The following is a 27775-nucleotide window of genomic DNA, read 5'->3' as shown; positions in this document are numbered from 1 at the left end:
TTATTGTTGCTGAAATCTACACCTACCTGGCTACAACCAGTACAATGTCATGTACTGTAAAAGCAGAAATTTTCGGTATTCTCCCAAATCGGCGGTTCGGTAGAGGGAAATTTTCGGTAAAACCCGTTCTCCAGGTAAGTGTTCTTGTACTACAGTCGTCCCTCTCTAATCCGGCACTTTATAATCCAGCACCCTCGATAAACCGGCACAATGTTCAGTAGCCAAATGTCCTCTTCATGCACATTGCAGCAGTAGATCAGATTTGTTAATCCAGCACCCTCCCTAATCCAGCAGATTTTCGTGGCACAAATGGTGCCGGATTATAGAGGGACCACTGTACATGTATACCGGTATACAGTATCGGTTGTACCGACATTTTCGGTTCGTTTTATTTTCGGTAAAAATTGTCGTTACCGAAAATAAAACACCACCGAAAATTTCTGCTTTTACAGAAGTTGCAACACCCGTCATATGGTTCTCTATGATACATGTACTAGTACTTTCACTCCACTCCAGGGCCAGGATAGTGGTTTACATACGTAACACACCCCACCCCCCCCCCCCAACACACACACACGCGTACACACACACACACACACACACACGCGTACACACACACACACAAACACACATACACACCACACACACACACACACACACACCAGCGAAAACATACTTTCAGAAAGCAAACTATAATGCCATATTTATAGCACCAAACGTTAATTTGGAGCAACGAGACGAGACATTCCAACAAGACAAGAACAGAACACTGTTCGGTGGATAGTTGCCTGAACAACAGCCAATACCGAGTAGTGTGTACCGCATCGTTTGTGGAGTCCCACTAGAACAGAGAAAGATGACAGAGCCATAAGCCCATGACAAACATGAACGCAACCGTCGTCGCCGGCTACAGAAAGGAGAAAAATTCAATTCGGTATACGAGATGATGGCATTGATGCATACGGCAAGCAATCTAAAATGAAGAGCGGTGGTAATTCCAGTCTATACTTTCAAGAAAGAAGAAAAATTATAGTCTGTGGACAGTGTAGCTCAGAAAGCTAATAGATTGTACTATAGTCTATACTCTATGAATTGAACATGAATGGGGGGAATTCCCCCGGAAGCAAACATTCATACTATTCATGTATACGGCGTGACAAATGTGCGGGCAAGACGGACATCGTGCGAAAACCAGGGCAAACAGGCCGGCACGACAAACGGAAAGAATCTCCTCTGTCGCAAGAAGCGAAACCGGAGAGAATGCGCATTCATGTACAACGAAACCAGAGAGCATGGAATGGATGTACAGCTGTACCAGGAGTAGTAGTACAGTGGCAACCACCAAAGCGGGTAAGACAGGTGGAGGCCGCAGATCAAGGCAGCGTCGGCTAGCAGCTATCACTAACACTGCTAATACAAGCAGGAACACAAAAGTACAAGAGAAAACAGTCGGTGAACATGTACAAACAGAATTGTGCTGATCAATGTAACGAGTGGCCGGAAATACTGGGACTAAGAGATCAGAAGGCAAGCGTTTAGAGAAATGAAACAGTGCACTGCCGTGGACTATTTCTAGGAGAAAGTGTGACAAAGATACCTGCCAGAGAAGAGGAAAAGCGAATGGCAAGGAAGAGTAAAACGGGAATACAAACGTACTCGGCGGCGTGTTTGGCTGTGGACTAGAAAAAATAGCTATGTGTGAAGTGCTGTGATGGCCACCAGAGTTCTCCCGGTGGAAGCACTCGCGTCCGACTGTACATACACACCGGAGGGAGGATGGTCCAGTCCCATGCAAACTCTCTCTCTCTCTCTCACACACACACACACACACACACACACAGCACACACACACACACATCCCCCCCCCCCCCCACACACACACAAACACGCAACATACGACAGCTCCTAAGCCACACCACATAGACGTGCACAGGCACGAGGTTCCCGTCACACGTCCGCCTGAATCGACGGGCGCCAGTTGGAGCCAGAGGCTCCGGCTCCGTCCGCGGAATCGGACGGGATTTCGGGCAACCTGCGGTTGTGCATGCTATGTGGTAGCGAAGAGGAAGCTGCGCTGCCAGATGATGATGCGCCGTGGGCAGCTCCACCGGACATCGTTCCGTCTCGCATGGTACCGCCCATCGTGCCTGTACCGGCCGTCAGCATGGGAATGTCCTCGCGGCGAACCTAACGGAATGGACATAACACACGTGTACACACGTATATGCACGCACACACACACACACACACACACACACACACCACACCACACACACACACACACACACACACACCACACACACACACACACACACACACACACACACACCACACACACACACACACACACACACACACACACACCACACACACACACACACACACACACACACACACACACACACACACACACACACACCACACACACACACACACACACACACACACACACACACACACACACACACACACACACACACACACACACACACACACACACACACACACACACACGCAAAATACGTGCACGTTAATGACACAGGCGATTATCTCCCAAGAACAGGAATCATCCATGTCCTGGCTTAAACTGCTCAACTGGAAACTGAAGAATGAAACAGAGATCATCCCATCCACTGTCTGTTTGTAGGGTGCATGAAGAGTTGGTCACCGAGACTCATACAGTGTACACAGACAGTTGAGCGACCACGAAATGAAGTTGCTGGTGGCTGGCTACGTAGACTCGGTGGTGAATGTTTGGTAAAAGTACGAGTGTACGAGTGAAAGTAAGAACCGTAAGATGGTAGTGCAGCCTACTTAAAGCTCGTAGCTGTACTGATGAGGCCTTTACGGCCGAAACAGCTTGCTGTCTACAGCATCGGGTACTCGTGTTAATAAAAATCTCTCGTCAACCGACACAGCTATGAATGTTCATTACAGAGGGAGGGGGATCGGAGTACGAAATGTTCGCTTCAGGGACGACAAAAACCTTTGCAACAACCGGACCCCCACATGTACATGTTACACCCAACGTCATGTTTCTGATTGTGCTTACATCACGGATATTGGCCTTCTTGAGCGATGTGCCCTCGTCAAGTGCTTTCAGCCGACGACGCAGCTCCTGCGGAAGCCGTTCATAGCATTTCTTGCAGATTGGCTGCATGTCATACTCCAGGTACTTTTGCCTGAAATAAAAACGCACGCACGAGATCACGCACAGACACACACATAAACGGGCACGAAAAAACCAAACAGAAAGTCAGGACCAGCTTTGACAGTACAGCACATAGATACAATCTCTAATACAGATACAAAGTCTCCAAGCAGCACCAACAATGGAGCCGTCACCATCACAAACTCAATGGAGTTGCCGGTTCACGCTGCTACACAATTGATGCTACACCATCCGTTCCTCTCTTCTGTTGAAAGCTCGATTTTAAATACCTCTTGTGCTCCATTTACTTAAGCCATACTGTCTGTGGAGTGCATGTACGTGAAATGACGATACTCTAATTTCAGAAATTTTAGGTGCTCAATATTTTCGGTATGAGGGCAAAAGGCCAGGTTAGGTGAACGGAAATTTTCGGTACAGGGAAGCAGTTCCCTATTGGATTATGTGTGTTAGTGTTTGTTCGGTGTATTGAAATTTTAGGTATGAAATAGACGCACCGAAAGTACCAAAAAATAATTATAATTATTAATTTTATTAGTACACCGAAAATTTGGGAAATTACAGTAGACAGCAGCCAGGCAACCCAACTGTCACTGTGCACGGCTGGGGGTACAAACTCACTTGATGGAGAGAGGCTGTTCGCACGCCTTGCACCGGAAATGATGGGTGCACCACGACTTGCCCATGTCAGCACACGCTGTCAGACGGCAGCAGTGGGTCACGTACACATGCACATACACACACATACATCGTGCACACATACAGACACACACACACACACACACACACACACACACACACACACACACACACACACACACACACACACACACAACAGGGAAAGAAACTTGATCAATTCATCCACAAACAATACCCTGGTCCATGACAGACTTTGTGACAACTGCCCACCACTACAAATACCATTACCAACATTAGTCCAAACACACATACTGGAAAAGAACAAGCTGTGACAATGCAGAACAGGCTGAAGAATTCAGATCAAAGAAGATCTACATTACAGCTGCCCTGTAGAAACTTCTCTAAGCTGGTTGTGTTTCTCAACTAAATCGTAAGCCGGTGGTAACATGGATGTGCACACTTAACTTTTTTTTTTTTTTTTTTGTAGCAGCAAGTTTATACTGGCGTCGACCAGCCGGTTCGTCGCATGGCAACGGGCCAGGCAAGTCTGCCAACGTTGCGGCAAAACAATATCTTACTAATACTAGTGTGAACTGATACGTGGAATGCAAAAATCTAGATAGCCAGCTAGTTGGAATAAGCCCATTGCGCAGTGACGTTATTTGTACCGTGAACACTCCACATAGCCACCAGGGCATGGTCGTCTGGGGTGTTGAACAGTGCATCCCTTATCCCAGCGTACTCGCATAACACCCCACACAGCCACCTGAGGCATGATCGTCTGGGGGTTGAACAGTACATTCCTGATCCCAGTGTACTCACATAACACCCCACACAGCCACACCTGGGCATGGTCGTCTGGGGTGTTGAACAGTGCATAGCTGATCCCAGCGTACTCACATAACACCCCACACAGCCACACCTGGGCATGGTCGTCTGGGGTGTTGAACAGTGCATAGCTGATCCCAGCGTACTCACATAACACCCCACACAGCCACACCTGGGCATGGTCGTCTGGGGGTGTTGAACAGTGCATTGCTGATCCCAGTGTACTCACATGCATTACTCATACCTCCCATATTTGGCAATGCGCAATGGGCTTATACGCATTGGAAAATACCCTGACATTTGTGCTATGGTGCCATCAGTTCTGCGCATAAGTTATCTAAGCCACTTGTGCAGGTTGGAGGTGGTCCGGCCGGAGGGGGGGGGGGGGGTCGGGGGTGTCTCCCCCGGGAAATTTACCCCAGTGTATATCTAGGCGCAGAGCAGTTGTTACCTTCTCCACTGATGATCTTTGTGCAGTAGAAGCAGGTGTCTCCGAAGAGCTGCAGCACAACAACAATAACAACGCATAGAGTCAACTTCGCTAACAACGACTGCGGATGCGGATATAACGACAATTCGCGAATAACGACAGAATTTCCATGCCCAGAGCAAAGTTCCATCTAACTGTAATACATAATTATAATGAGACTTCACGAATAAGGACACTTTTCTGATGACCCGCCGAGTGTCGTTATACGCAAAGTTGACTGTATACGAGAGTCGAAGATTGAAGTCGTGAATACTGGGGACATAATTGCACCTTGCCAAGTAGGGCGTCAGGCGAAATTACTGGTCAGTCGGCGTCACGCATTTTTCACAAAAATTTGCGTTTCACCTGCTGGGAGAGTATGCGTGTACTCGAGTCTCATCCTGAGCACGTTTTTTTCTTCTTTTTTCAGCTCCAGTATACCTGTATTTTTCATTGCAAAGCCGTCCTCGATTGTTGTGTTCGTTGTTCAAACGAAGTGGACATTCAATCATGAAGGCAGAGGACATAGGAGTCTGATTGGAGTTTCTCGTGGCATAGGACGGCCACACAGAGACACTTTGGGATTTTCTGAATATAAAATACCGTACGCACGATGCTGAGATCAATTTGTGCGATATCAAATTGTTTGTGATCTACCACATCGAGCAGAACGGGATCCAAACACAAGCTTACCGACGGTTAGGCTGCCGACCTGACTGGACAAATGATCCCTGGCTTCACCAGACGCCAGACGTCGGACACCATGTCCTTTGCCGCGACGTCCATCTCCAAAAAGAACTCCATCTTCGTCGTGAAAAGGCTTGAAATACTCAATATTCAACCGAGATTCGCGGTCTCACCCTTTCTCAGATCGAATCATTTTTTGTTGTAGCAGTTGCAGGGCAGATCCCCGCCACTACTTCAACTGAAGATGGCTCCAAAGCATACCTGGAACAAGCCATATCGAGGTTGCAAGCCACCCCTCTCAGCACTTTTTTTGAAGAAATTCGAAATTTCAATGGTGGAAGATATACTATGAAGAGAATTTCAAAAAGTATATTTCGCGGAGCGATCGCTCAACCTACGTCATTCAAACTTTGCAGGATGGTTCAGACGTACATGCTAGGCATGGAACCACAGAAGATGATATCATAGCTGACACACAGAGTCACACACACAGCAGATTCGTGTGCACAGATACTAAATTAGTGGACGTCGTCATCTTCTTCCCGCTGATCTCAAATGTACGATGACGTGCTATTTCGCCTGACGGGGAATTCCGGCATAAAAAAATCTCCAGCCGTTAGATATCTTTATAGCTCTTTGCCTCGTCTTCTGGTTTTCCGAGCCGAGTGCTGAGACTTGTGCTAGGCTAATAGACCTCTTGATGGGGTGGTTCTAGGTGGAGTATTCTTGTAGTTGTGAAAAACAGCCAATAACAGTTGACAATGCACTGCACTAATCAGGAAAGACCCAGACATACAAACACGCACACACACTCTCTCTCTCTCACACACACACACACACGTACACACACACACACATGCACACACACACGCACGCACACACACACACACACACACACACGCATACACGCACACACACACAAACACAAACGTACACACACACACACACACACACACACAAAGACACTTACCATGTTGTAATGTTGTTCGCAGTACGCTAGTCCCTTGCGTTCAAAATGACGCCGGCCGTCGAATGGACGCTCGCAATGGGCACACACAAAATGCTACAACAAGAAACACATAGAAGAAAACATCCATGTTCTAGCTTGTACGGTTATGCCAACGATATCGTGTATGCTTTGCATTGAGTGAATATTATCGTATACAGTCTGTATCGGCTATAGCGTACCCTTTTGATTTCCGTGATTTTATCACTATAACCGATGCATCACTATATGCGATACGATCGATTTTTTTCTTTTTTCGATCGACACATGAAAGGCAAGGAAATACTTCCAGCTAGCATGGCGTTTTGACAAATGAGCATGCTGCATAGTTGACAGTGCCCGCATTTCCATAAAAAAATTCTGTTATGTACATGTATCACTATAAAAATAAGCAACGTGAAGAAAGTTAAAAAATAGGGCCTTTGATATTATTGCTACATGTATTTTAAAGTTATCACTATAGCCGATAATAATATAGTGTGTTATGCATGTTTTGATTCTTTGTTGCCATCATAATATCCGATATATCATTACATCCGATAATATTGGTTATAAGAAAGGTTTGCTCCCCACACCGGAGCTCGCGCTATTCCGCCGACTTTACTTGACACTTGACTGACTCACGACTGGCATCCAGAGCACACGAGAAGTCCATCGAACCTTCGACTCGGCAAACCTGCAAGAAAGCACCACTCCCTGCTCAATACACAGTGTTTCGGGGAATTCACCCCTCATCAGTTGAGCTTGAGTAGGCTGAGGAAGATTGTGCCTGAAGAGCACCACTTATATAGTGCTCTCCAGGCACAAACATCACCAGGGATACAAACTTACAGAGACGCTCCGCTTCTAGCGCGATAAACACCTCGTGAACACCAGATAGCAGCGTGAGTCAGTGTCGCTCCTGGACGGTGAGACAGACGTCGAGGACCCTCGGTCATTCGCAACGCTGTCACCTCCAAACCAACTAGTCGCAAGCCCGCGCTGGGCACAACAGTACGAAGTAGTGGTTGCGACTTCGGCGATGATTTGTAAGAAAGGTTTGCTCCCCACACCGGAGCTCGCGCTATTCCGCCGACTTTACTTGACACTTGACTGACTCACGACTGGCATCCAGAGCACACGAGAAGTCCATCGAACCTTCGACTCGGCAAACCTGCAAGAAAGCAAACCTTTCTTACAAATCATCGCCGAAGTCGCAACCACTACTTCGTAATATTGGTTATAGTGATATTTGTACTGGACAAAATACGTTTTGCTTTTGATATTTCGTACCAATATCACTGTAGCCGATATATTCTTATATCCGGTCACTCTATAGCCGATACAGACTGTATTCTTCGTATAGAGTGAGAAACAAGCACCAGTGATGTCATCCCGTGCAAACAACACCAATGATGATGTCAGTGTATACACGAAGAGGTAACTGCACCGCCTCTAGACATTGTGTATAACGTCTTCATTTACAGAATTACGTCATCATGATACTAAATGCAGCTACGGAAATGTCACACGTCCCATGAGCAGGAAGTCGTCTCCGAGGCCAAATCAAATTCAGTGGAGTGCCACACACAGAGGTAGAGAGACAGCAGGGATAGAGATAAAGAGATGAAAGGTACATAGGTAGAGAGACCACCGGGGCACAAAGAACACAACAAGCAGGATAGAAGACAATGATGCTCACCTCGGGATGCCACATTTTGCCCAGGGCATGGATGATACGCCCTTCGATTGGTCGCCTATACAGCAGACACAGTCCACAGTACAATCACACGCACGTACACACACAGATACACACACACACACACACGCCCACACACACACACAAAATAGGCCAATGAATCCAACCTCATGAATGAAATTGCGTCGGGTGCTACGCAGACCTAGTACTAGACACACTGTTCTGTGCACACAAACGCGGCGCTACCTTATTGCGGAGGTTGGATTTCTCTGGCCAGAACTGTACACCTGCAGTATACTACAGCAGTTAGCGTAAAGTACCGTTGATTCGCTCCCTCTCTAATTGCCGCCCCCTGTCGATTTTCTGCCTGTGAAGCGACTTCGGCGTCCACAACGAAATACGATGTTGAACCGACGCATGCACTGCCGTACACAATACGCGCGAGTGCAGGATGAAAATGTGCACAAACCAGCACTTCGAGTCTGAACAGCCACGTCGTTCTACATCGCACTGCATTTGACAGCCTTGATCTAATTCCCGCCCGCTGCGGAAAATCCAACTGGGAAGCGACATGGCGTGGGGGGGGGGGGGGGGGCTGCCGGAAATCCAGCTGGGAAGCGACATGGCGTGGGGGGGGGGGGGGGGGCGGATCAACGGTACTTTACGGTACTTGGCCACGGATGGAGAGGACCCCAGTTACCAAGTACAGATCGGTACGGCCTTGTAGGCATGTAACATGCATGTTTCACTGTATACATGCAGGAGACCTGCCGTACCTGCAAGCACCGCAAATTGCCGACTCAAGCTTGTCGTAGCAGCGTAAACAGTACAGCTCGTCGTCCCGGATCTTGCACTGCGCAGTCAGTGGTTTTCTGCGAGCAACAGACACACACATACACAGGCAGACAGACAAGAAGACATTTAGCAGAGAGTCAGACAGACATAATTTTGAGAGAGAGAGAGAGAGAGAGAGAGAGAGAGAGAGAGAGAGAGAGAGAGAGAGAGAGAGAGAGAGAGAGAGAGAGAGAGAGAGAGAGAGAGAGAGAGAGAGAGAGAGAGAGAGAGAGAGAGAGAGAGAGAGAGAGAGAGAGAGAGAGAGAGAGAGAGAGAGAGAGAGAGAGAGAGAGAGAGAGAGAGAGAGAGAGAGAGAGAGAGAGAGAGAGAGAGAGAGAGAGAGAGAGAGAGAGAGAGAGAGAGAGAGAGAGAGAGAGAGAGAGAGAGAGAGAGAGAGAGCGAGCGAGAGAGCGAGAGAGAGATGGAGAGAGATGGAGAGAGATGGAGAGAGAGAGAACTTGACAAATGGGGCTAAATAATGTACAACTCCGGACGTTCCTTTCACAAAGCACCAGAACTTGATCAGGGCAACACAACACACTAGACACTAGTACAAACTGGACAAAACAGAATGTTGGCAATAGTGTCCTTACGCGCACTGCTTGCAATTGAAATGATGTGGATGTACTATGTTGTACTTGTACGTGATATGATCGCCATGGATTGGCAAGCTGAAACAGACAAACGCATGTGCGTGCACACACACACACACACACACACACACACACACACACACACACACACACACACACACACACACACACATGCATGCGTGCAGTCATACGCACAACCGCATACAGGGATGCACACACACACACACACACACACACACACACACACACACACACACACACACACACACACACACACACACAACACAGAACTCCGAACATTAGAAAAAGTAATTGCATAACATTTCTTCAGGACAACGTGCACGTTCATGCAGCCGTTTCGATCTCTCGGATCTCATTGGTGACGGTGTATGGTTAGCCGCAGAGAACATGGCTGGCATGACTAGAGGCGATTTACACGACGGCAGGATTCATCACGTGCGTGATGCTGTCGTGGAGAACCAATCACGTGTACTCAAATTTCGGCGCGAACGTATGCTGCAAGCTATCCCGGTACGATCCAGTTACTGTGAGGGAGGCTGAGGGGGGGGGGGGGGGGGGTATGGAAATGCATACCATGGTATTCCGTGGACTACTTTGTACTTCAGGTACTGTACGTGCATCCTGCCGTGTGATTTTATTTTCGTTTTTCCCGCGTCACGGCAAGCTCTCCGGATCCCATGCTTCACTGCCCGGCGGGATGCATTGGCGTTGTGCAAATCGCCTCTTAAGGAGGTTACCGTACCATCCCAATGGCTGAATATCGATGCTGATCTTCACTTGCTTTATATAATACATGGTAACCACATTCGGATACTCACTTGCACTTCTGGCAGATGTGCTTGCCCGAATCTGCGAAAACAGTCACATTCGCACACATACACGTACGGCACGCACACACATGCACACACACAAACACACGCACACACATACACACACACATACACACATACAGACACATACACACATACAGACACACACACACAGGCATTTAGTATGCAAGCATGAAAACGGTGATGCCACACGGCTCTCAGCCATTACACAGTGGAGTGAACCGCAACGAAGCCATGCCTTTGGTGCAATGATGTGTGTGGCTAACGGTTAGACGCAAACATGACTACAGTTTGTGACATGGAATTGAAATTCTCATCCTACACACAGCCTTATAATTATTATTAGTAGTGTGCACGGGTAGTCGGGTACCCGTGCTACCCGTGAGAACCTGGGGTAGACGGGTACAGAATAGTACCCGAAAACCCGAAGGCGCAGATGATATCACGTGTACAAATTCATGTAATACTCCGCGTGTCTACCCAGTGTGTAATGGAAGGGGTGCATTGTGCTGTTACCATGGAAACATTACCCGATCGGGTACCCGTGCTACCCGTGGAAAACTACCCGAACCCGATACCCGAAGAAAATGCTACCCAACTCAGCCCTACTTATGATCATCATGAATATTCACTCACCCTTCAGTTCGGCGTGGCAGGGTTTGCAGTATGGCCGCCCGTACATCTTGACAAAGCCAACGTCGGCCAGCGACTTGTCGCAGTTGATACAGCGGAAGCAGTCCGGATGCCAGCTCTGACCCAGCGCCTTGATCACGCGGCCGATGACAAACTTCCCGCAGCCGCCGCAGCACGGCGCGTACAGTGTCTGGAAGTCATACTCGCAGTACTTGCGACCCTCAAACTGCACACATACACACACACACACATACACACACACACACACACAATGACCAGAAAGCGACGGAACAAGGTTACAGAACATACGTCCATCACCGACCCTGTCCGATTAATCCCCGCTATTTCTCTATCCTCCTTCAGCTTCTTTATTGAACAACCCTTCGAAAAAGACCAAGACAGACAGCAAACGGTGGGGGCTGCAGGGGCGTCGGACGCGGTACGGTCACTACGGTATTGACCGTACCACTTTTTGCCCCAGGTACCCCGTGAATCAATAAAATGCACTGGTCTAGACTCCAAATTTCCAAAAATTCCACTCAGCCATCCCTCCCCCACGAGTAAACTGTACTTCAGATTACTGACCGCACCACCCTAAAATACCTTTCGACGCCCCTGCGGCTGTCAAGCTGCAGCTGTTTGGAGGGCGAGTGGGGGTGGGTTGGGGGTGGGGGAGTTTCCTGGTCACATGCCACATGGTTGTATCGAAAATGAGTGATTTTTTCCCCGGATTATGATATGGATGGATGCTGTATCTATAAAAAGGCAATGGCAGTTCCATCATATCTAATGATGTCCCCTGTCATCACCCCCCAGAGGTTCTGACCACTGCCAAGTGCAGCCACAGGGGACTCCACAATACAACAGCATCTGTTCATGCAACAGCATCTGTTCATGCCACACTCTCTCACTGCCCAAGCTACACGGTCATTGCATAAACACCAACACACGACAGACTCTTTTATCTTCATAAAAGAACCGTGCAAAATGTTCGTTTTCCGCCCAAGATACTGTAGCTAGTCCTCTAGCTGCTAGCCATCGCATCAGTTTCTCAAACACTAGCCCCTGTGAACGCACATGTGTATGGGACGCTCTGTACTTGCATGCTAGTTCTGCGAAAAGTCGTCAGGGCAGCGGTGCCCCGCTTGGCACTTGTAGGGCTTTGCAAAACCCGTCCCCACTGGCACTGCACACACCCTACGAAGAACTGCACAAACCTTACTACAATTATGTAGTATAGCGATACAGCAAATCAGTCACCTACGAGCAGAGGTCTACTGCCCTGCCGCACAACTTCAACATCATTGCTCAATCCTCGTATCTCACTGTCTTGTCTTAGATTCGGTGTGTGTGCGCCCGTCCACAAAAAAATTGCAGGGTAGGCAAAGAAAAAACCCAGAGCGAGCTACGATTACGGGGCTCAGACAACACACGATACCAAACACTCCACACAGCACAACCTAGCAATAAGCTACAGGGATGCACGGGCATCAGCAGACTTTGAATTCATCAAAAGCAGCTTTGTCGCTTCGGAGCACAACAGTCAACACACACAAAGATTTTTACCTCGTAGAAAAGTCCTTCTGGAAACGGCTGGAAACACTGGACGCACCTGTACACGCAATGGAAAAACAGCGTACAGTGAAACGGCGGAAAGAAATCCACACACACACACACACACACACACACACGGAATAGGTGCACATGGCTCACGGACTGAATGCGCAAGCGAGACAGAGTACAAGACAGAGAGAGAGAGAGAGAGAGAGAGAGAGATGATCTCCATAATATTATTATTTCGAGTCACAATAATATTAGTTTTTGTTTAGGACCTGAACACATTCGTGCAATGAACAACACTAGTAGCTAGAGCAGCACGAACAAGGACGCGCTCCTGGCGTAAGCTTAGACGAACAGAACCACCATGCATCAGTGGATGCGGCTCAAAACAACACAGAATGGCAGTGAGCAAAGGCAGAGAAAATCGAAAACCGGGCAACAGTGCAAACACAGTACGTACACGAAGCATCGCTCGTGGAAGCTCTGTCCACCTGAGTTGAGGATCTTCTCCTGGTACGCAAACGGCTCGCGGCATTTGCTGCAGAAGGACGTGGTGCCTCCTGCCGCAGCCATTTCTTCGTCGGTCCGTTCAGTTCCTACAATTCTTGCAGTAACAGATACTGTCACTGTTCCAAGCCACACGCAGAGACAATGGTCGGCCAAAAATTATTGCCGCACACACAACGACGAAGTAGAAGTGCGAATGATGTGCGCGCGTGTACGTGTGCGGAACAGTGTTTCCCTGGCCCCGCATTGTAGGCCTATGCAGCATGCATAGCCTTCAAGTAGGGCCGCATGCAGTGACTAGTGGCAGTAGGCTAGGCCCTACATTCTACAGTACAAGCACTGACACTACAAAATAGCACTGACGTCTACGTCTGTCGCCGTGAGTGTCGGCATGTCGCGACTCGCGATCGTCTGTGTCAAGTTTTATACGCAAGGGAAATAAATAAAAAGAATGTTTTTGAGGGACAGGTGATAGTGACGTCAGAATACCCCTTCATTTGTTTCCAGACTTTTTCAAAACCATTCGATATTTTTGCGAGCGCGAGTCCCGTCGCGCGCTAGCGCTACGTAAGCTACGTATCGAAATGACACGTTAGCTAAACGACGTCATGTGGTCGACCTCATCATCTTCACAATTGAATTTTTTGTTGATGAACACAGAAATGAGAAGAGAGGTTTTATTTCAAAACATTTCTTGATGAAGCTACAAACTGCAAACTGCAATCAAGACCTTCCATCATTTTGCGTTGGGAAAGGGGATACTGCTCTACTTGCTGGAAGCCGCACTGCTTTCAATACTTCATTATCCTTCTCGATACGATAGTGCTGATCCGCGGGACACTGCTCCAGAAGGGGCCCGGGCAGTTTTAGTTCTGTTGCGTTTCGAACATTTTCTTCTTGTACTTTGTAGGTCGAATTCTTTTTCATATTTTTTTAGTTGAATCTGAGATCGTGAGCAGCAGCATCAATGGAGGCTGAGGCAAGTAGTGGTGATGATCATGACCAGCTTGTAGCGCAGTACCAGGCCTTCACGGGTAGGGAGGACATGGGTGAGTGCCGTCGCGTGCTGGAAGCCCACGGTTGGAATGTCGAAATGGCCGTCCAGGACACGTTCAACGAGCAGGAGGGCAAGGCGCCGGTCTACGGTCACAACCAGCATCCGTACGCACCCGAGACGGCCGGAGAGCCGAGTCCACCGTCCGCCATAGCCGGAATTGACGGCCAGGACGACATGCCAGCACAGCTGCTGCGTCACAGACGAGCTGTGGCGGACGCTGCAGCAGCAGCTCGCTCGACGCCACTGGCCAGAGGGATGGGTCGAGGCGACCGCCATCAGCCGCTGTCAGCACCGCAGCGACCAGCCGCAGGATGGATGCAGTGGTGTTGGAATGTAGTCAGTTCGCCGTTTCGACTGTTTCAAAGCGGCATATGGTTTGTGGCGCGGTTCGTGTACACCTTGCTGACAGGCGCCGGAATGCTGCTGGACGTGCCAGACCCCGAGGGTGACGTGCGTAAGTTTGTCGAAGAGTTTGGCCGGCGGTACGGCGGGCCGGACAGCCCGCACGTGCCCAACTTCATGGTCTGCAGCTATGCGCAGGCTATCCGCCGCGCCAAGGAAGAAGTCAAGCTACTGTTGGTGTATTGCCACGACGGACAGAATCAAAGCACGCCGGCGATATGTCGCGACGTGTTGTGCTCGGAAGAAGTGGCCACGTTTGTCAACGACAACATGCTGGTGTTCGGCGTCGGCATGGAGTCGCCGGAGGGCCGTCGCGTCTCCGTGACGATACGCAATTGGGGCCAGCCGATGCTGTGCACTCTGGCGTACCGCCATGGCAACAGCCTGGTGGCGCTTCAGCGCATCCCGCTGCCGCAGCTGGAGTCTCGCGGCACCGTGCTGGCTGCGCTCACCATGCTAGTGGAGTCGCAGCGCGCAGACATTGCCCAGCAACGCGTCAACCTGGAGCGCATCAGCCAGGATCGGCTGATCCGTGAGCAGCAGGAGCGTGAGTACAACGAGTCGCTGCAGCGCGATCGCGAGCGCGAGCTCAGGTTGCAGGCGCAGCGCGACGCCGCCGAGCAGCAGCTGGCCGAGCGTGAACTGCGCAAGCGCAATCGCCTGGAGCGAGCAGAGACGCTACGCCGCAGTCGCCAGCAGGCCGCCGATAGCTTGCTCGCAGAGCCGGCCGCGGTTGACGGTAACGTGGTGCGACTCAGCATTCGTCTGCCGGACAACACGCGGCTCGAGCGTCGCTTCCTCGGCACTGAGTCCCTATCGACCGTGCACAGCTTTGTATTCAGTCACGAGGAGGCACCGGCACAGTTCACTATGCTTACCACCTACCCGAAACGCGAGCTGGTCTCCACCGGAGAGAACGTTCAATGCATCGTCGCGGCCGGCCTGGCCCCGGCGGCCGTGCTTGTCGTGAGAGACGAGGACGTGGACAGCAGCGGCAGCGAGGACGAAGCCGATGAAGACGAAATCGCGTGATGAACAGGCGCGAATCATGGTGCCATCCAGGGAAGGCGCGTGTGTGTGTGTGCATTCGCGCATGTATGGGTGTGGGTGTACGTTTATACGGCTGGATGGCTTGCTTCAGTCCTTTCAGATCTAGGCCAAGTATACATGGATGTAGCTACTCTGGTGGATTGCTGATCCTCTTGTCCGTGTAGAGGTACAGTGTTGTTTATCTCATTGTACTATAAACACCAGTGGAATCCTCTGCTCTTTGTGACCACTGTCGAGCACACGCACTGTTGCAATTCGATTGGCAACTTGTGGATGTGTCCCCGTGTATATTGTATAATATTGTAGTTTAGAACGTTCGCGTGTGCGTGTGTGTGCGTGCGTTTGTTCTGCACGCGTCTGTGTCCGCGTATCCCACACCGAAGCATGTACACAGTATTTCACTATCATTCTGCCGTTGATCCAGCAAGCCCTATGCTATCTCATCCTATTTGAATTTGGCGACATTTCTTCGTGTTTGTTTGCTGCCATCCTCTGTCTAGTGTGGCCACCATCTTGCATTCACCTTCCTGCACTGTACATGCTGGAGCAAGCTGCTATTATCAGGGAGCAGGCTGCTGTATAAGGGAGCAAGCTGCTATACATGGTTATACCAAGCTTGATCAGTCCGACCAACCTCTCTACAAGTCCGAACATTGCTCGACTGTCTTTAAGTGTTTTGTGAGCCGTTTTCTTCGTACGCTGGCACCACCTCAGTACTTTGACTGTTTTTTTATCCCCACGCCTCGCCATTGTCAGTTGTCTTGTAGTTGCTCTGTTTTGCGTACCGTTCAGGTGGAGCCATGTCCTATTCGAAAAGTCTAAAGTGATCTTTTTATTCTCTCTTAACTCTGTGCTGGGGCTGCTCGTGGGGGTGTGGGTACGTGGGGGTGTGGGAGGGGGTCTGGTCTGTGTGGTGAGAGAGAGAGAGAGAGAGAGAGAGAGAGAGAGAGAGAGAGAGAGAGAGAGAGAGAGAGAGAGAGAGAGAGAGAGAGAGAGAGAGAGAGAGAGAGAGAGAGACTTGGACTACCGTATTATCTCTAATATAAGCACAGTCTCCAATAATAGCACGTCTCCAATAGTAGAACACCTTGGGGCGGCATTCAAAAAATAAAGTGCTCAGTCTCCATTATAAGCACACTGTGTAAATTCATTGTCTGTACCGGCGAAAAAAAACCCTGACATGTGTGTGTCTGACATGAATTTGGCATGGCAACATGCCTCTGAAATGAGGATGAAATAATAATGGAACAGTCTCCAATAAAGGAACGTCTCCATTAATGGCACGGGGCGTAGGTACATTGAAAAAATAAAGGACCGTGCTTATATTAGAGATAATACGGTATGCGTTACTCGAGTTGTGTTTCCTGGCACCAACCCTTTTCAGGCCACACACACGCCATTTTTTAAAACTTACAGACGTTCAGCCCGGATGATCCATCATAGTATTGGATAAGAATTTTCAATTTAGCATTTTTGGGTTTGATTAACATTAAATGGACAGCGGCCCGCAAGTTCGCGTATACGCTCGGTGTGCAAGACCTGTCAACAGGGGTGGCTAAACGGAACGATAAAAGCAGCAGGAACAAATAAGCAACCATGTGTGCTCTAGCTTCGGCATGTGGCTATGTGCCAACTGTTATAATCAGTTCGACAAATTGTGAATCGTTAGACCTTGTTATCACACTAGTGAACAGAAGAAGTTTCACTTTCTTTACAACCAACGTTTCAATTCCACAAGCACTCTCGGCATTGCCTTCGTCACAGTTTCAGGTCGATATAGCGGCAGAAGAAGAACGCAAGCAGTGCTATGCTCAACGAATGCGATAGGTGATTAAAAAACAGTTTCAAACTTCCATACGCACTGGGCCAGTAGTGCACACAGATTCAAGTGATTTTAGGGTGTGTCCGGATGTACCTACTGGTCACAGTGGGCCCTCCAGAACAACTGTCACCAGCTCCAGAACAACCAGGGTGCCATATCCGATATCCGGCAGCAATAGATGTTGCCACGCGTCGACGGGAGAACAGGTGATGCCAACTCGTGACCCAGTCTTTCCATAGTTGTTCTTATGTTCGTGGGGTGAGACATTTTTCCCCCGAGTTGCACTTTCGTCGCCAATGTGCTAGTATTTTTTCAGAGGGGTGTCCAGCATCGACGGGTGAACCGCTGATGGTCACGGCAGCGGAGTTGACAAACAACGTCGGTTACGGGTACGAGCTGCTGCATCACTGACTTCACCATCGCGTGCAGCGGGCGCTGCATAACGGAATCATCATTAGTCGCGCAGTCATCCTAGCATATATATTACTAACTTATAACATTACTGCAGTGGGGCATTGCTGATGCCCACCGCAAGTGTTCATACGTTCATGGAGTGTGACATCTTGAGGAGTTTCTTCTTCGGCGACGGCGCGGACGCAGGTGCTTTCACGGCCGCGTAGGACAATTCCACGTCGTTGGACGATGCGCTGGCTGCGTTGCGACGGAACATTTTCCGGAGCTTTCCGACGATCTTGCGCGACGGCTTCTTTTGCCCGCCGGCGTGTGGGGGGTACGCAGCAGCAGCAGCGCATGCGCCCACGTCCCCAGGCTGAAACCGGTCTGCCGCTGCTCCCGCGGGCATCTCTGGTGTGATCATGGGTACGGCGGTGGGGGCCAGACTCAGCTGATTCTGCTGCCTGTTGTGTCGGAAGTATTGAGTCGTGGCGGGTGATGCCGTCGGATTACTACTCGTTGTCCGGCTCAGAGCACGTTTGAGTTCCTGCTTAATCGTCCGGCCGTGCGAGATGGAATGCCCTGGCTTCTTTGCCGCGGCCTTTCGTTGTTGCTTGACCACCTGCCAGATGGCTTCGTCGAACGCTTGCTTCAAGCCAACTCCAGTGTAGGAAGAGCACTCGACGTAGCTCACGCGCTGCTCCTTGGCAAGACGGCTGGCTTTGTCGGCCGACACAACGGCCACTGGCGTGCCGTCTATGCTGATCTTGCTCAGGCGAGCGTCGGCCTTCATGCCCACCAGGATAATGGGCGTATTGGGGTTGTGCTGTCGCAGTTCAGGCAGCCACACGTCCTGGATGTTGCGCAACGCCGTCAGCTGTGTTACGCTGAAGCAGAGCATGAAGACATGAGCGTTGGCGTAGCTGAGACGACGGAACGTGCTGAACTTGGCCTTTTGCAAAAATTATAACAGTGATAGACAACACACACACAGAAAACACACACAATCAATCTTAGTACTCTCCCCTCCCATCCCCCGACCTCTCACCTCACACCTCCTTCTTCATCGGGTTTTCGTTGCGGCGTGTTGGGCAGAACCTGGTTTCCAATTGAACAGGGCAGGCTTTAAAATTGACAAGTGGATAGGATGATTTGCCTTGGTGTGGGCCAGCAATCAATGCATGGACTTTTGCAGCCAGGGGGGGGGGGGGGTCAAAGAAATCTTATCCCCACGATGGGGACTGCAGGGGCGTAGCAGCCGGTTCGGCTGGTCCGGCTTTGGCCGGACCACTTTTTCGCCCGACCTCTTTTTTCGAAGGCTCAGAATGCAGGATTTAGCACCCTAATTTCAAAATTTTCCCGCGGGACAGCCCCAAGAACCCCTCTGGCTGGACCACCTCCAACAGTGGTGCTACGCGCCTCCACTGTAATAACTGAGTGGGTCAGCTATCACTGCATCGACTCCTGTGTGCATGTTACCATGGGGATTGGAGTGCAAGTGCCATTGTGCCTCCAGTGATAAAACGGCCGGGGTCAGAAGGAATCAGATCCCCGCCCTACGACAGACTGTCACAGTGTGGGTCAGATATCAATGCATTGACTCTTGCAAGCATGCTGCATTGTTAGGGTGTAACGGGATTTCGCTCTATTCAGGATCAGCCATTGACGTAACCGGGGCATCGGAAGGTATTCGACATTGGTGCGGCTATGGAGAGGTGGGGAGTGCTGGAGCATACCACTGGAAAACTTAGGAAAATTGGGCCCCAATAGCCCATATTTTATTGCTTTAAAGGGGAAGTATACCCTAAAATCAAATTTTAACCAGTTGTAGTCTTCTGGGTGCTGAGTCGAATGGTCTTGGTCCGAGGAAGCTGCGACGCTCCCTTCCTTCTTTTTTCCCAATCGAACCCGCGCACTTCCACCGAAACTGGGTGACTGCGCCCTACTAGATGGGGATTTGTGCGCAAAATCTCACTAAAAGTGCTATGTCGTTCTTATAAAAGCACGGATGACCGCGATTGGCCCATATGTTGTAGTCTTTTGGACGCTGAGTCGACTGGTTTTGGTCCGAAAAGGCTGCGATGCAGCGTTCCTCCTTTATTCCCAATCAAACATGGTTGAACAAGCGGTCACGTGCTCCTGGGTGCCCAAATCACCTGGTCACCGCGCCAGCAGGCGACAACTTTCACACCAAGGTTCAACTCGAGTTCAACTCGAGGGACAGGACTGCACCCAAAAAAGGTCAAACAGGCTAGTAAGTTGTACCCTGCTGGTGACCAGCTGACTGGTGTACGCAGGAGCACGTGACCGCTTGTTCAACCATGTTCGATTGGGAATAAAGGAGGAACACTGTATCGCAGCCTTTTCGGACCAAAACCAGTCGACTCAGCGTCCAAAAGACTACAACATTTGGGCCAATGGCGGTCATCCGTGCTTTTATAAGAACGAAATGGCGCTTTTAGTGACATTTTGCATACAAATCCCCATCTAGTAGGGCGCAGTCACCCAGTTTCGGTGGAAGTGCGCGAGTTCGATTGGGAATAAAGGAGGAAGGGAGCGTCTCAGCTTCCTCGGACCAAGACCATTCGACTCAGCACCCCGAAGACTACAACTGGTGAAAATTTGATTTTAGGGCATACTTCCCCTTTAAAATCACACTAATTATGAAAATATTGGTGGGGCTTTTATCGCACGTGGGAAGTCACTCACCAGACCTCCTGTGTCGGAGATGCGCAGCTGCTTAGGCTGTTCGTCAATGGTCAGCATCACGTTGTAGTGATCTAAGACGGTTGGTTCATACTTGCCCACGGGCAGGTCTTTCAGAACGTACCGATTCACCAGCGACGTCTTCCCGCTGTCGTGCTCACCGACTAGCACACAGTTCAGTGTGTCACTGCTGCTCTCCTCTGCTTCGAGTGCGTGGCGGGCTAGCAGTCGCTGAATGTGGTGCTCGGGCATAGCGCTGATCCGCACTGGCGTCTCACTGATCTGCTGAGAACGGTTAAGGGCCTCCGTGCTGAGGTGCGGTCGTTGGTGCGGGTGATGCTGCGACTTGTACTGCGCCAGGCTGGGCGATCGTTGCACTCTCTCCTGGTGGAGATTGGCCAGCGAGCTGCTGAGAAACGAGTGTCGCAGCCGAGGCGACGGCGAGGATGGGTTGTTCGGCGGCGCCGCTGGGTGCGGCGAAAGGTGCTTACCGTACGCCGGTCGCGTCTGCTGCCCTCGCCGGTTGTCAATGGCAACGGCGTGATGACGTGCGCTGTCGCGCAGGCTTAGCGGCTGATTCTCCGGCGAGCTGTCGCCATCCAGCCACGCCGCCTGCACGTTTCGGTGGGGTGACGGCGCAGGGATGTGCTGACAAGACGTGGACATGGCACGTGATCCGCCATGCAACTGATACCAGCTACGGTCGGATGCTGCCATGGTCGTGTCTGGCTGGGCGGGGGTTCGGCGGTGTGTCTGTTCCAAAGCTCTACCCCTGCTGCTGCAGTTTACCCTTCTCTTGGTCAGTACTAGCACATCCACAGGAAAACCGTGGTGGTCAATCGCAATCTAAGCATACGCCAGAAACAGAAACATCAAAGTCACACTAAGACGAAGTGAAGGGATGTCGGCCACGCCAGGGTCATTACGGTATTGACCGCACCACTCTTTGCCCCAGGTACTTCCGGAATCAAGAGCACTGGTTTGGGCTCAAACGTGCGAAATTTTTCGGCAGAGCCACCCCTCCCAACAAGTAAATCTCTCCTGAGACGGCGGATAGTACCTCTCTGAGTAACCTTCCGACACCTTGATTAGTGCACCCCCTGTGCAGTAGCTAAGCTCTCGGTCCAGTCGCCTGCATCGGTCAACACCTCAGAGCATTCACAAGGCACGCATACACTCATGCCTCTCTTATCCGAACCTCCATGTCACGGGCACCTCAGTCCCCCGGGCACCCTGTGTGTGGGGGGGGGGGGGGAGTTGTGGTAGAAACATGACTACAGTCACACCTCGCTTAACCGCACACACATCCGTCTTCCTCAAAAAATATCCGGATAATCGAGGGAACCGGATAATCGAACACCGGTTATGTTGGATGCGTCATGTATGCTGTAAATCTGAAACCAGCTATTTTCTTCTGGATGATGAGGGATCCGGGTAAAAGAGGACCGGATAACCGAGGTCTGACTGTACTCCTTTGCCAATGTTTTGTTGAAGTAGTGACGTCATACCCCAGATCTCTGGCCCCTCCTCATCAACATGTACACGGCTCGGAGTTACGGGCATTTCCAAGTCATGGACAGTGCCCGATGCCCCGGTCGCGGACTGCCAAGATAAAAGGGATAAGAGGGATTTTCCCTTCTTGCCATGTGTGTACAGTACTGTCGGGCGCCGAAGACCGGGGGTGGGGGGGGGGGGGGAGGGGAGGGGGAAGAGGGGTATTAGCCTAGCCCGTTCTCATTTTTAACTGAACACAGCAGTTTCGTTCTTGTTCGATGATACAGTCTTACATGTACATCTATGCAGTGTTATACGTCTGAGTGTACAATCATTATGGTGTATACCACGGTTTCCGTTCTTATCTGCAAAATATGCAGCCTACATGGACACCGGTTTGAAAAATGGTGAAATTCTAGCCTGGCCGTTCTTCGGCGGTCCGTTCTTCAGCGCTCGACAGTACTCGGTACATCCAGGTGTATCAGGCGCTGTCTTGACTAGCAACCACAAATCGCGCCAAGTGAACAAAGGTGGAGTGAGACACTTTTGTGTTGTTCAAGACGAGAAACCACTATAGAATTTTGCGAAGACATTGACACCGCCAAAGTACTCTATGGTGCAAGCAGTAATATTAGACTTGAAAAAGTAGGTACATGATATGGGGTGTGTGTGCGTGCGTGTATTTGTGTGTGTGTGTGTGTGTGTGTGTGTGTGTGTGTGTGTGTGTGTGTGTGTGTGTGTGTGTGTGTGTGTGTGTGTGTGTGTGTGTGTATTATCTGACGCTAGTCTTGACCTGTTTCGTTCAGACATTGTCTGCTATCTGTGGGTGTACGTTCAGTGCTTTTCAGATTTACGTGCCTCTCTTGCGACGGGCATACATGGTACATGATGTGTGTGTGTGTGTGTGTGTGTGTGTGTGTGTGTGTGTGTGTGTGTGTGTGTGTGCGTGTGTGTGCGTGCGCGTGTGTGTATGTGTGGTGTTTGTCTGTGATACGGAAATTGTGCAGGTTTAGACCGAACTCACTCTGTCATATTCTCACCCGAACTACAATCTGCACTGTACAGGATGATTATCTTTCTACAGGAAACTGGCAGTAACAGGCAAGCAAAGATGTGGACATGACGTGTGCGACACATGCACATGCACACAGCACATAGACATTTCCTCTTCCCTAATGGAGTAATGCGCAGCTGCATGTAGCACATACTGTGTGGACAGTGTTTGATACAGTGTCCGTGCTGCTACTTCCATGAATTTATTCCAGGGGGTAGCTATTGCATAACCAGTAATGAAATACTCCGTACTACACTTTCCCTTCCTGGAAACGCTCTCCTTGTGCATTTCCTAGCCCGAAGGAAACAAGCACGTGTACAAGCGGCAAACATTAGTTCAACACTCACCTCGTGGAAAATTCTGGTCTCCTTCCCTTCAGCAAGACTTGATTCGAACGGCGTGTCAGCGGCTTGGAAGTGAAAAGTTGGATAGGCTCAGCGTCCAGTTCCCGGTCTGGACGCAAACGAAGTGCACTACTTGGCCTTGACCACAGTGTATCCAGCCGATAACACTCGCAAAGCTGTCCGCTCAGAGATCGTTAGCGTGCTGACCTTTCTTCTCCGTTCGTAGCACAAATTCCTTTTTGAAGTGACAGTCTGTGATGGGTTGGGAAAGTTGTGAGGACACAATCCAGGGTCCAGCAACGCGAACGGTTCACCATGACGGGAATGGTTCCGTCAGCACATTGGATTTCGAAGACGAGCTGGCATCGAGCCCGGCCGCTGAAACACACTATCCCGTCGCCCCGACTATCCAACCCACACACGCACATCTCCAGTGTACGGCGCTGAATGTAGCGACTCGAGCTGCCTGCACGAAGATGGCCGACATCTTACCAGCCGTACCCTTGTTCACACGGTCCTTCTGAGGTTTGTGGACAACGGCGCCTTGTCCCTGTTCGCAACAGTACAACATTTCGACATGAGCACATACAACCTGTGGTTGCAACAAGTAAACGAATGGGAGCAACAGGGGAGAAGAACGAGCTTTCAGCGCGGTGTCGTTTCGCGCACTCGACGATGTTTTGTCGACTGGCCAGCATTGCTCATAGGAGGTTTTCACTCGTGTTGAGCGTGTTGTTGCATCTCGCACGGCGAGCCAATCGAAAAGCGGAAATGCTCGTTCCTCGCTCCGTGTACTACCCATCAACTGGCTGGTTCATCTTTCCCACCTCGCTCAACAGGAAGCTGCTGGCCACGGTGGTAGTAGTAGTAGTAGTACGGGCGCACCATCGCGCAAGGAGCAGAGAGACGTCGTCATCAGGACCACACATCATAATCTACAATGTCAGCCTCTCTCAGGAGCAGTGCAAACAAGGCTGAGAACGTTATTATTCTTGTTGGAGAACAACACGTTGTCGTTGACCTGTGAACGGAAAGGAAGAAGAATGGCTACGAAAATGTTTGTCGATAGGTCTGCTGCGCTAAGTACTGTCGGACTCTGAGTGCTAGTGGAGTCTACTGGTAATAGTCTCAGATACATGTACATGTACGGTGAGTTCAGATTGGGTGGTCTCGGGTACAGCGCCGCGAGGTTTGGTAGAAAGGAATACAGGGCGTCGGTGCGTCGGGCGCTGTACCCAAGACCTTTGTCGTTTCTTTATCGACGGAACAGGCTCTTCTACGAGCACGCACAAGAAACGAATGTGTTGGCGTGTACGGTGTAGTCTAGTCTTTCTACAACCATGGAGAAACTGCAAGCAAGTAATAATTATTATAACTTTTAGAAGACAGAAGCACAAACTTTCCTAGTGCAATGGCCTTTGAAATATTGATTCGGTCTTTACGACATCAGGCTCGGATGTTGCTTTCAGCAACTACTTTCAGCAACAACGAACCTCGTCTAGCCTACCATGATGGTGCCACGTCTCCTCCTCTGGCCTCTCGAGCTACTGATCAGTCTGATCGAATCAAGGCCAATGACAGACGGCAGATAGCAGGGGCCCGTGGTGGCGGAAAACGGCTCGTGACACCGCTCCGACGTGACGAGTTTCAGGAGAGCTGCAGCAACTTCCCTTGGTCACACGTGGCTAAAAACTTTTAAGGTGCTGGGAATAAAGCTAGCGATCTCTTTTAAAATATGGACATCTTGTGCGATCTGGATGGCAGTCGTGAGTCAGTCAAGGGAGAATTCAAGTCGGCAGGAAAAGCGCGAGCTCCCACGTAGGGCGCAACACACATTTTCCCAAGGATCGCCGAAGTTACGCGAAGTCGCACCAACCTCTTCTGCACATTGTTGTCCCCAGCGCGAGCTTACGGATTAGGTGGTTTGGAGGCAACAACGTTGTGAATGGCCAACGGTCCTCAGCGTTTGTTCAGCACCTCCAAGAGTGACACTCACTCACGCTGCTATCTGGTGTTCACGAGGTGTTTGTCGCGCTGGAAACGGAGCGTCTCTGTGAGTTTGTATCCCTGGTGACGTTTTCGCCTGGAGAGCACTATGTAAGTGGTGCTCTTCGGGCACAAGCTTCCTCAGCCTACTCAAGCTCAACTGACGAGGGGTGAATTCCCCGAAACACTGAGTATTAAGCAGGGAGCGGTGCTTTCTTGCAGGTCTGCCGAGTCGAAGGTTCGGTGGACTTCTCGTGTGCTCTGGACGGCAGCCGTAAGTTAGTCAAGTGAGAATTCAAGTCGGCAGGAAAAGTGCGAGCTCCCATGTAGGGAGCTACACACAGTTCTCAACTTAATCTACATGTACATAGAGTGTAGGAGAACAGCAGAAACAAAGAACATTGTGGACTACAGAGGGTGTGTAGGTGCTGTAAACACCGCTAGCCCCCACATTCTCACAGCTTTTCATACCACTGTAGCGGGCCGCAGTCTCTCGGGAACACGACAGGTCACCGCGAGACAGCTCACAGCGCGACAACTCACAGCCGACAGCTCATAGTGTCGTCAACTCACAGCCAAGACAACTCACAGCGAGACAAGTCACAGCCAAGACAACTCACAGCCACACCAGCTCACAGCGCGACAATTCACAGCCACACCGGCTTAGCAGTGTGGTTGCTTTTCATTGATTGGCTGCTTCTGATATCACCCTGATGCCTCTGCTGGAACATGCTCTGACACGTTGTCGCCAGAAATGGATCCCATCCTGGAGTACTTCGAGAAGAGTTACATTGGTACCCTTCGGCACAATGGGCAACGCAGAACGCCACTATTCCCACCTCTGTTGTGGAATGTCCATGACAGCACTCTGCAAAATGAAGACAGAACGAATAACAGTCAAGAAGGGTGGCACCCCAAGTTTTCGTCTACCATCGACTGCCATCATCCCACAATTTGGAAATTCCTGGATGGTATTTTTGTCGAGCAGGCAATGATGGAGCAGTGTGTGGAGAGGGAAAATGCAGGTCATGAGGCTCCGAAGAAGAGGAGGAAGTATGAAGATCGGGACAAGCGACTTCGTGCCATACTCCGGTCGTTTGAGACCAGGATGAAGGGTGAGTTTCTACGAGGAGTTGCTGCGAACTTGGCATTTCATAATTATAATTATGCGATTCTTACAGGAAATTTCAAGGTTATTTTTTATTTTATCTTATAATTTTACTTTATTTTCATTACTGTCTTCTTCTTGTTCAGGCTTTGTCTTCTTTCTCGATTAAAGTTCTCTGTTATTTTCTCCTTTGCATTGCATGTAAATAGAGAAGTGCCCGGAACGTCGCGTTATTATCATATACATTGTAGGTTTTTACTACGACCAACCCCCACGGACTGCATGCAGGTCTTCATTGCACCATTACCTTAATAAGGACGCTGTGAGTTGCCTCGCTGTGAGTTGTCGACACTGTGAGTTGTCGCGCAGTGAGTTGTCTTGGTTGTGAGTTGTCTTGACTGTGAGTTGACGACACTGTGAGTTGTCTCGCTGTGAGTTGTCTCGCTGTGAGTTGTCTCGCTGTGAGCTGTCTCGCTGTGACCTGTCGTAGAGCCCTCTCTTCTCTCTCTCCAGTCTCTCCGCAGTCTCTCTCTTTCTGAACACACTGTAACTGGCAATTGAAATGTAACTATAACTGGCAATGAAATTAACTATAACTGGCAATGAATTTAACTGGCTAAAAAGAATCGTGAACAGCAGCCTTAATGCACAGGCAGACTCTGTATGCTAATGTACGGGGATCCGCTATCAAATGGGGATATGCTATACGCTACATCACCTTCTCCTGGCATATACACTGGCATGATCGGCACCCAATCTTCATGTTGCCTGATGATTGCGAGAGCATGAAACTTGAAGTCGCAGCAAGCAAGCCTTGATTCTCCTTGTTATTCTGTTCTATATTATCATAAAACCCTCCTAAACACCTACGTTTAGCATGGTCTAGATAGAATCACCGCCATTGA

The 27775-nt window shown here is 50.0% G+C and overlaps 3 protein-coding genes across 4 annotated transcripts; 1 reads left to right on the top strand and 2 right to left on the bottom strand.

Moving 5' to 3' along the window:
* Positions 1-676: 676 nt before the first annotated feature.
* Positions 677-13663, bottom strand: LOC135825602 (LIM and senescent cell antigen-like-containing domain protein 1). Its single transcript, XM_065338210.1, has 12 exons — positions 13408-13663; positions 12954-12999; positions 11391-11613; positions 10743-10773; positions 9904-9981; positions 9253-9348; positions 8480-8534; positions 6763-6855; positions 5088-5136; positions 3791-3866; positions 3053-3182; positions 677-2187 (listed from the first exon to the last, which is right to left on the bottom strand). Exons 1-12 carry the CDS (start codon positions 13518-13520, stop codon positions 1948-1950), a joined length of 1230 nt encoding a protein of 409 aa, XP_065194282.1. The 5' UTR covers positions 13521-13663; the 3' UTR covers positions 677-1947.
* A 487-nt stretch (positions 13664-14150) lies between these two features.
* On the top strand, positions 14151-16809 carry LOC135825580 (FAS-associated factor 2-like). The gene has a single exon (XM_065338188.1). It carries the CDS (start codon positions 14422-14424, stop codon positions 15943-15945), a length of 1524 nt encoding a protein of 507 aa, XP_065194260.1. The 5' UTR covers positions 14151-14421; the 3' UTR covers positions 15946-16809.
* A 581-nt stretch (positions 16810-17390) lies between these two features.
* Positions 17391-24957, bottom strand: LOC135825600 (uncharacterized). 2 transcript variants are annotated; one of them, XM_065338208.1, is made up of 3 exons: positions 23780-24957; positions 20888-21730; positions 17391-19130 (listed from the first exon to the last, which is right to left on the bottom strand). In XM_065338208.1, the coding sequence occupies exons 2-3, from the start codon at positions 21599-21601 to the stop codon at positions 18324-18326; spliced, it is 1521 nt and encodes a 506-aa protein (XP_065194280.1). In that variant the 5' UTR covers positions 21602-21730; positions 23780-24957; the 3' UTR covers positions 17391-18323. The 2 variants fall into 2 exon arrangements, with proteins under 2 accessions (XP_065194280.1, XP_065194279.1); XM_065338207.1 differs by lacking the exon at positions 23780-24957 and having other exon boundaries at positions 20888-21838.
* Between the last annotated feature and the right edge of the window lie 2818 nt (positions 24958-27775).

The sequence above is a fragment of the Sycon ciliatum genome, chromosome 10 (assembly GCF_964019385.1).
Source record: "Sycon ciliatum chromosome 10, ocSycCili1.1, whole genome shotgun sequence".
Classification (NCBI taxonomy): domain Eukaryota; kingdom Metazoa; phylum Porifera; class Calcarea; order Leucosolenida; family Sycettidae; genus Sycon; species Sycon ciliatum.
The sequence above is the reverse complement of the archived record's forward strand: the minus strand, read 5'-3'. Positions and strand labels throughout refer to the sequence as shown.

Coding starts and splice junctions, on each gene's coding strand:
- LOC135825602 (XM_065338210.1), bottom strand. CDS start 13,520: ATGGCTGCGGCAGGAGGCACCACGTCCTTCTGCAGCAAATGCCGCGAG. Junction 9,982..10,742: donor CACATCTGCCAGAAGTGCAA/GTGAGTATCCGA, acceptor TGTCTGTTTCAG/CTTGCCAATCCATGGCGATC. Junction 8,535..9,252: donor GCAATTTGCGGTGCTTGCAG/GTACGGCAGGTC, acceptor TCTGCTGTATAG/GCGACCAATCGAAGGGCGTA.
- LOC135825580 (XM_065338188.1), top strand. CDS start 14,422: ATGGAGGCTGAGGCAAGTAGTGGTGATGATCATGACCAGCTTGTAGCG.
- LOC135825600 (XM_065338208.1), bottom strand. CDS start 21,601: ATGGCAGCATCCGACCGTAGCTGGTATCAGTTGCATGGCGGATCACGT. Junction 19,131..20,887: donor TCTCCGACACAGGAGGTCTG/GTGAGTGACTTC, acceptor TTTTTGCAAAAG/GCCAAGTTCAGCACGTTCCG.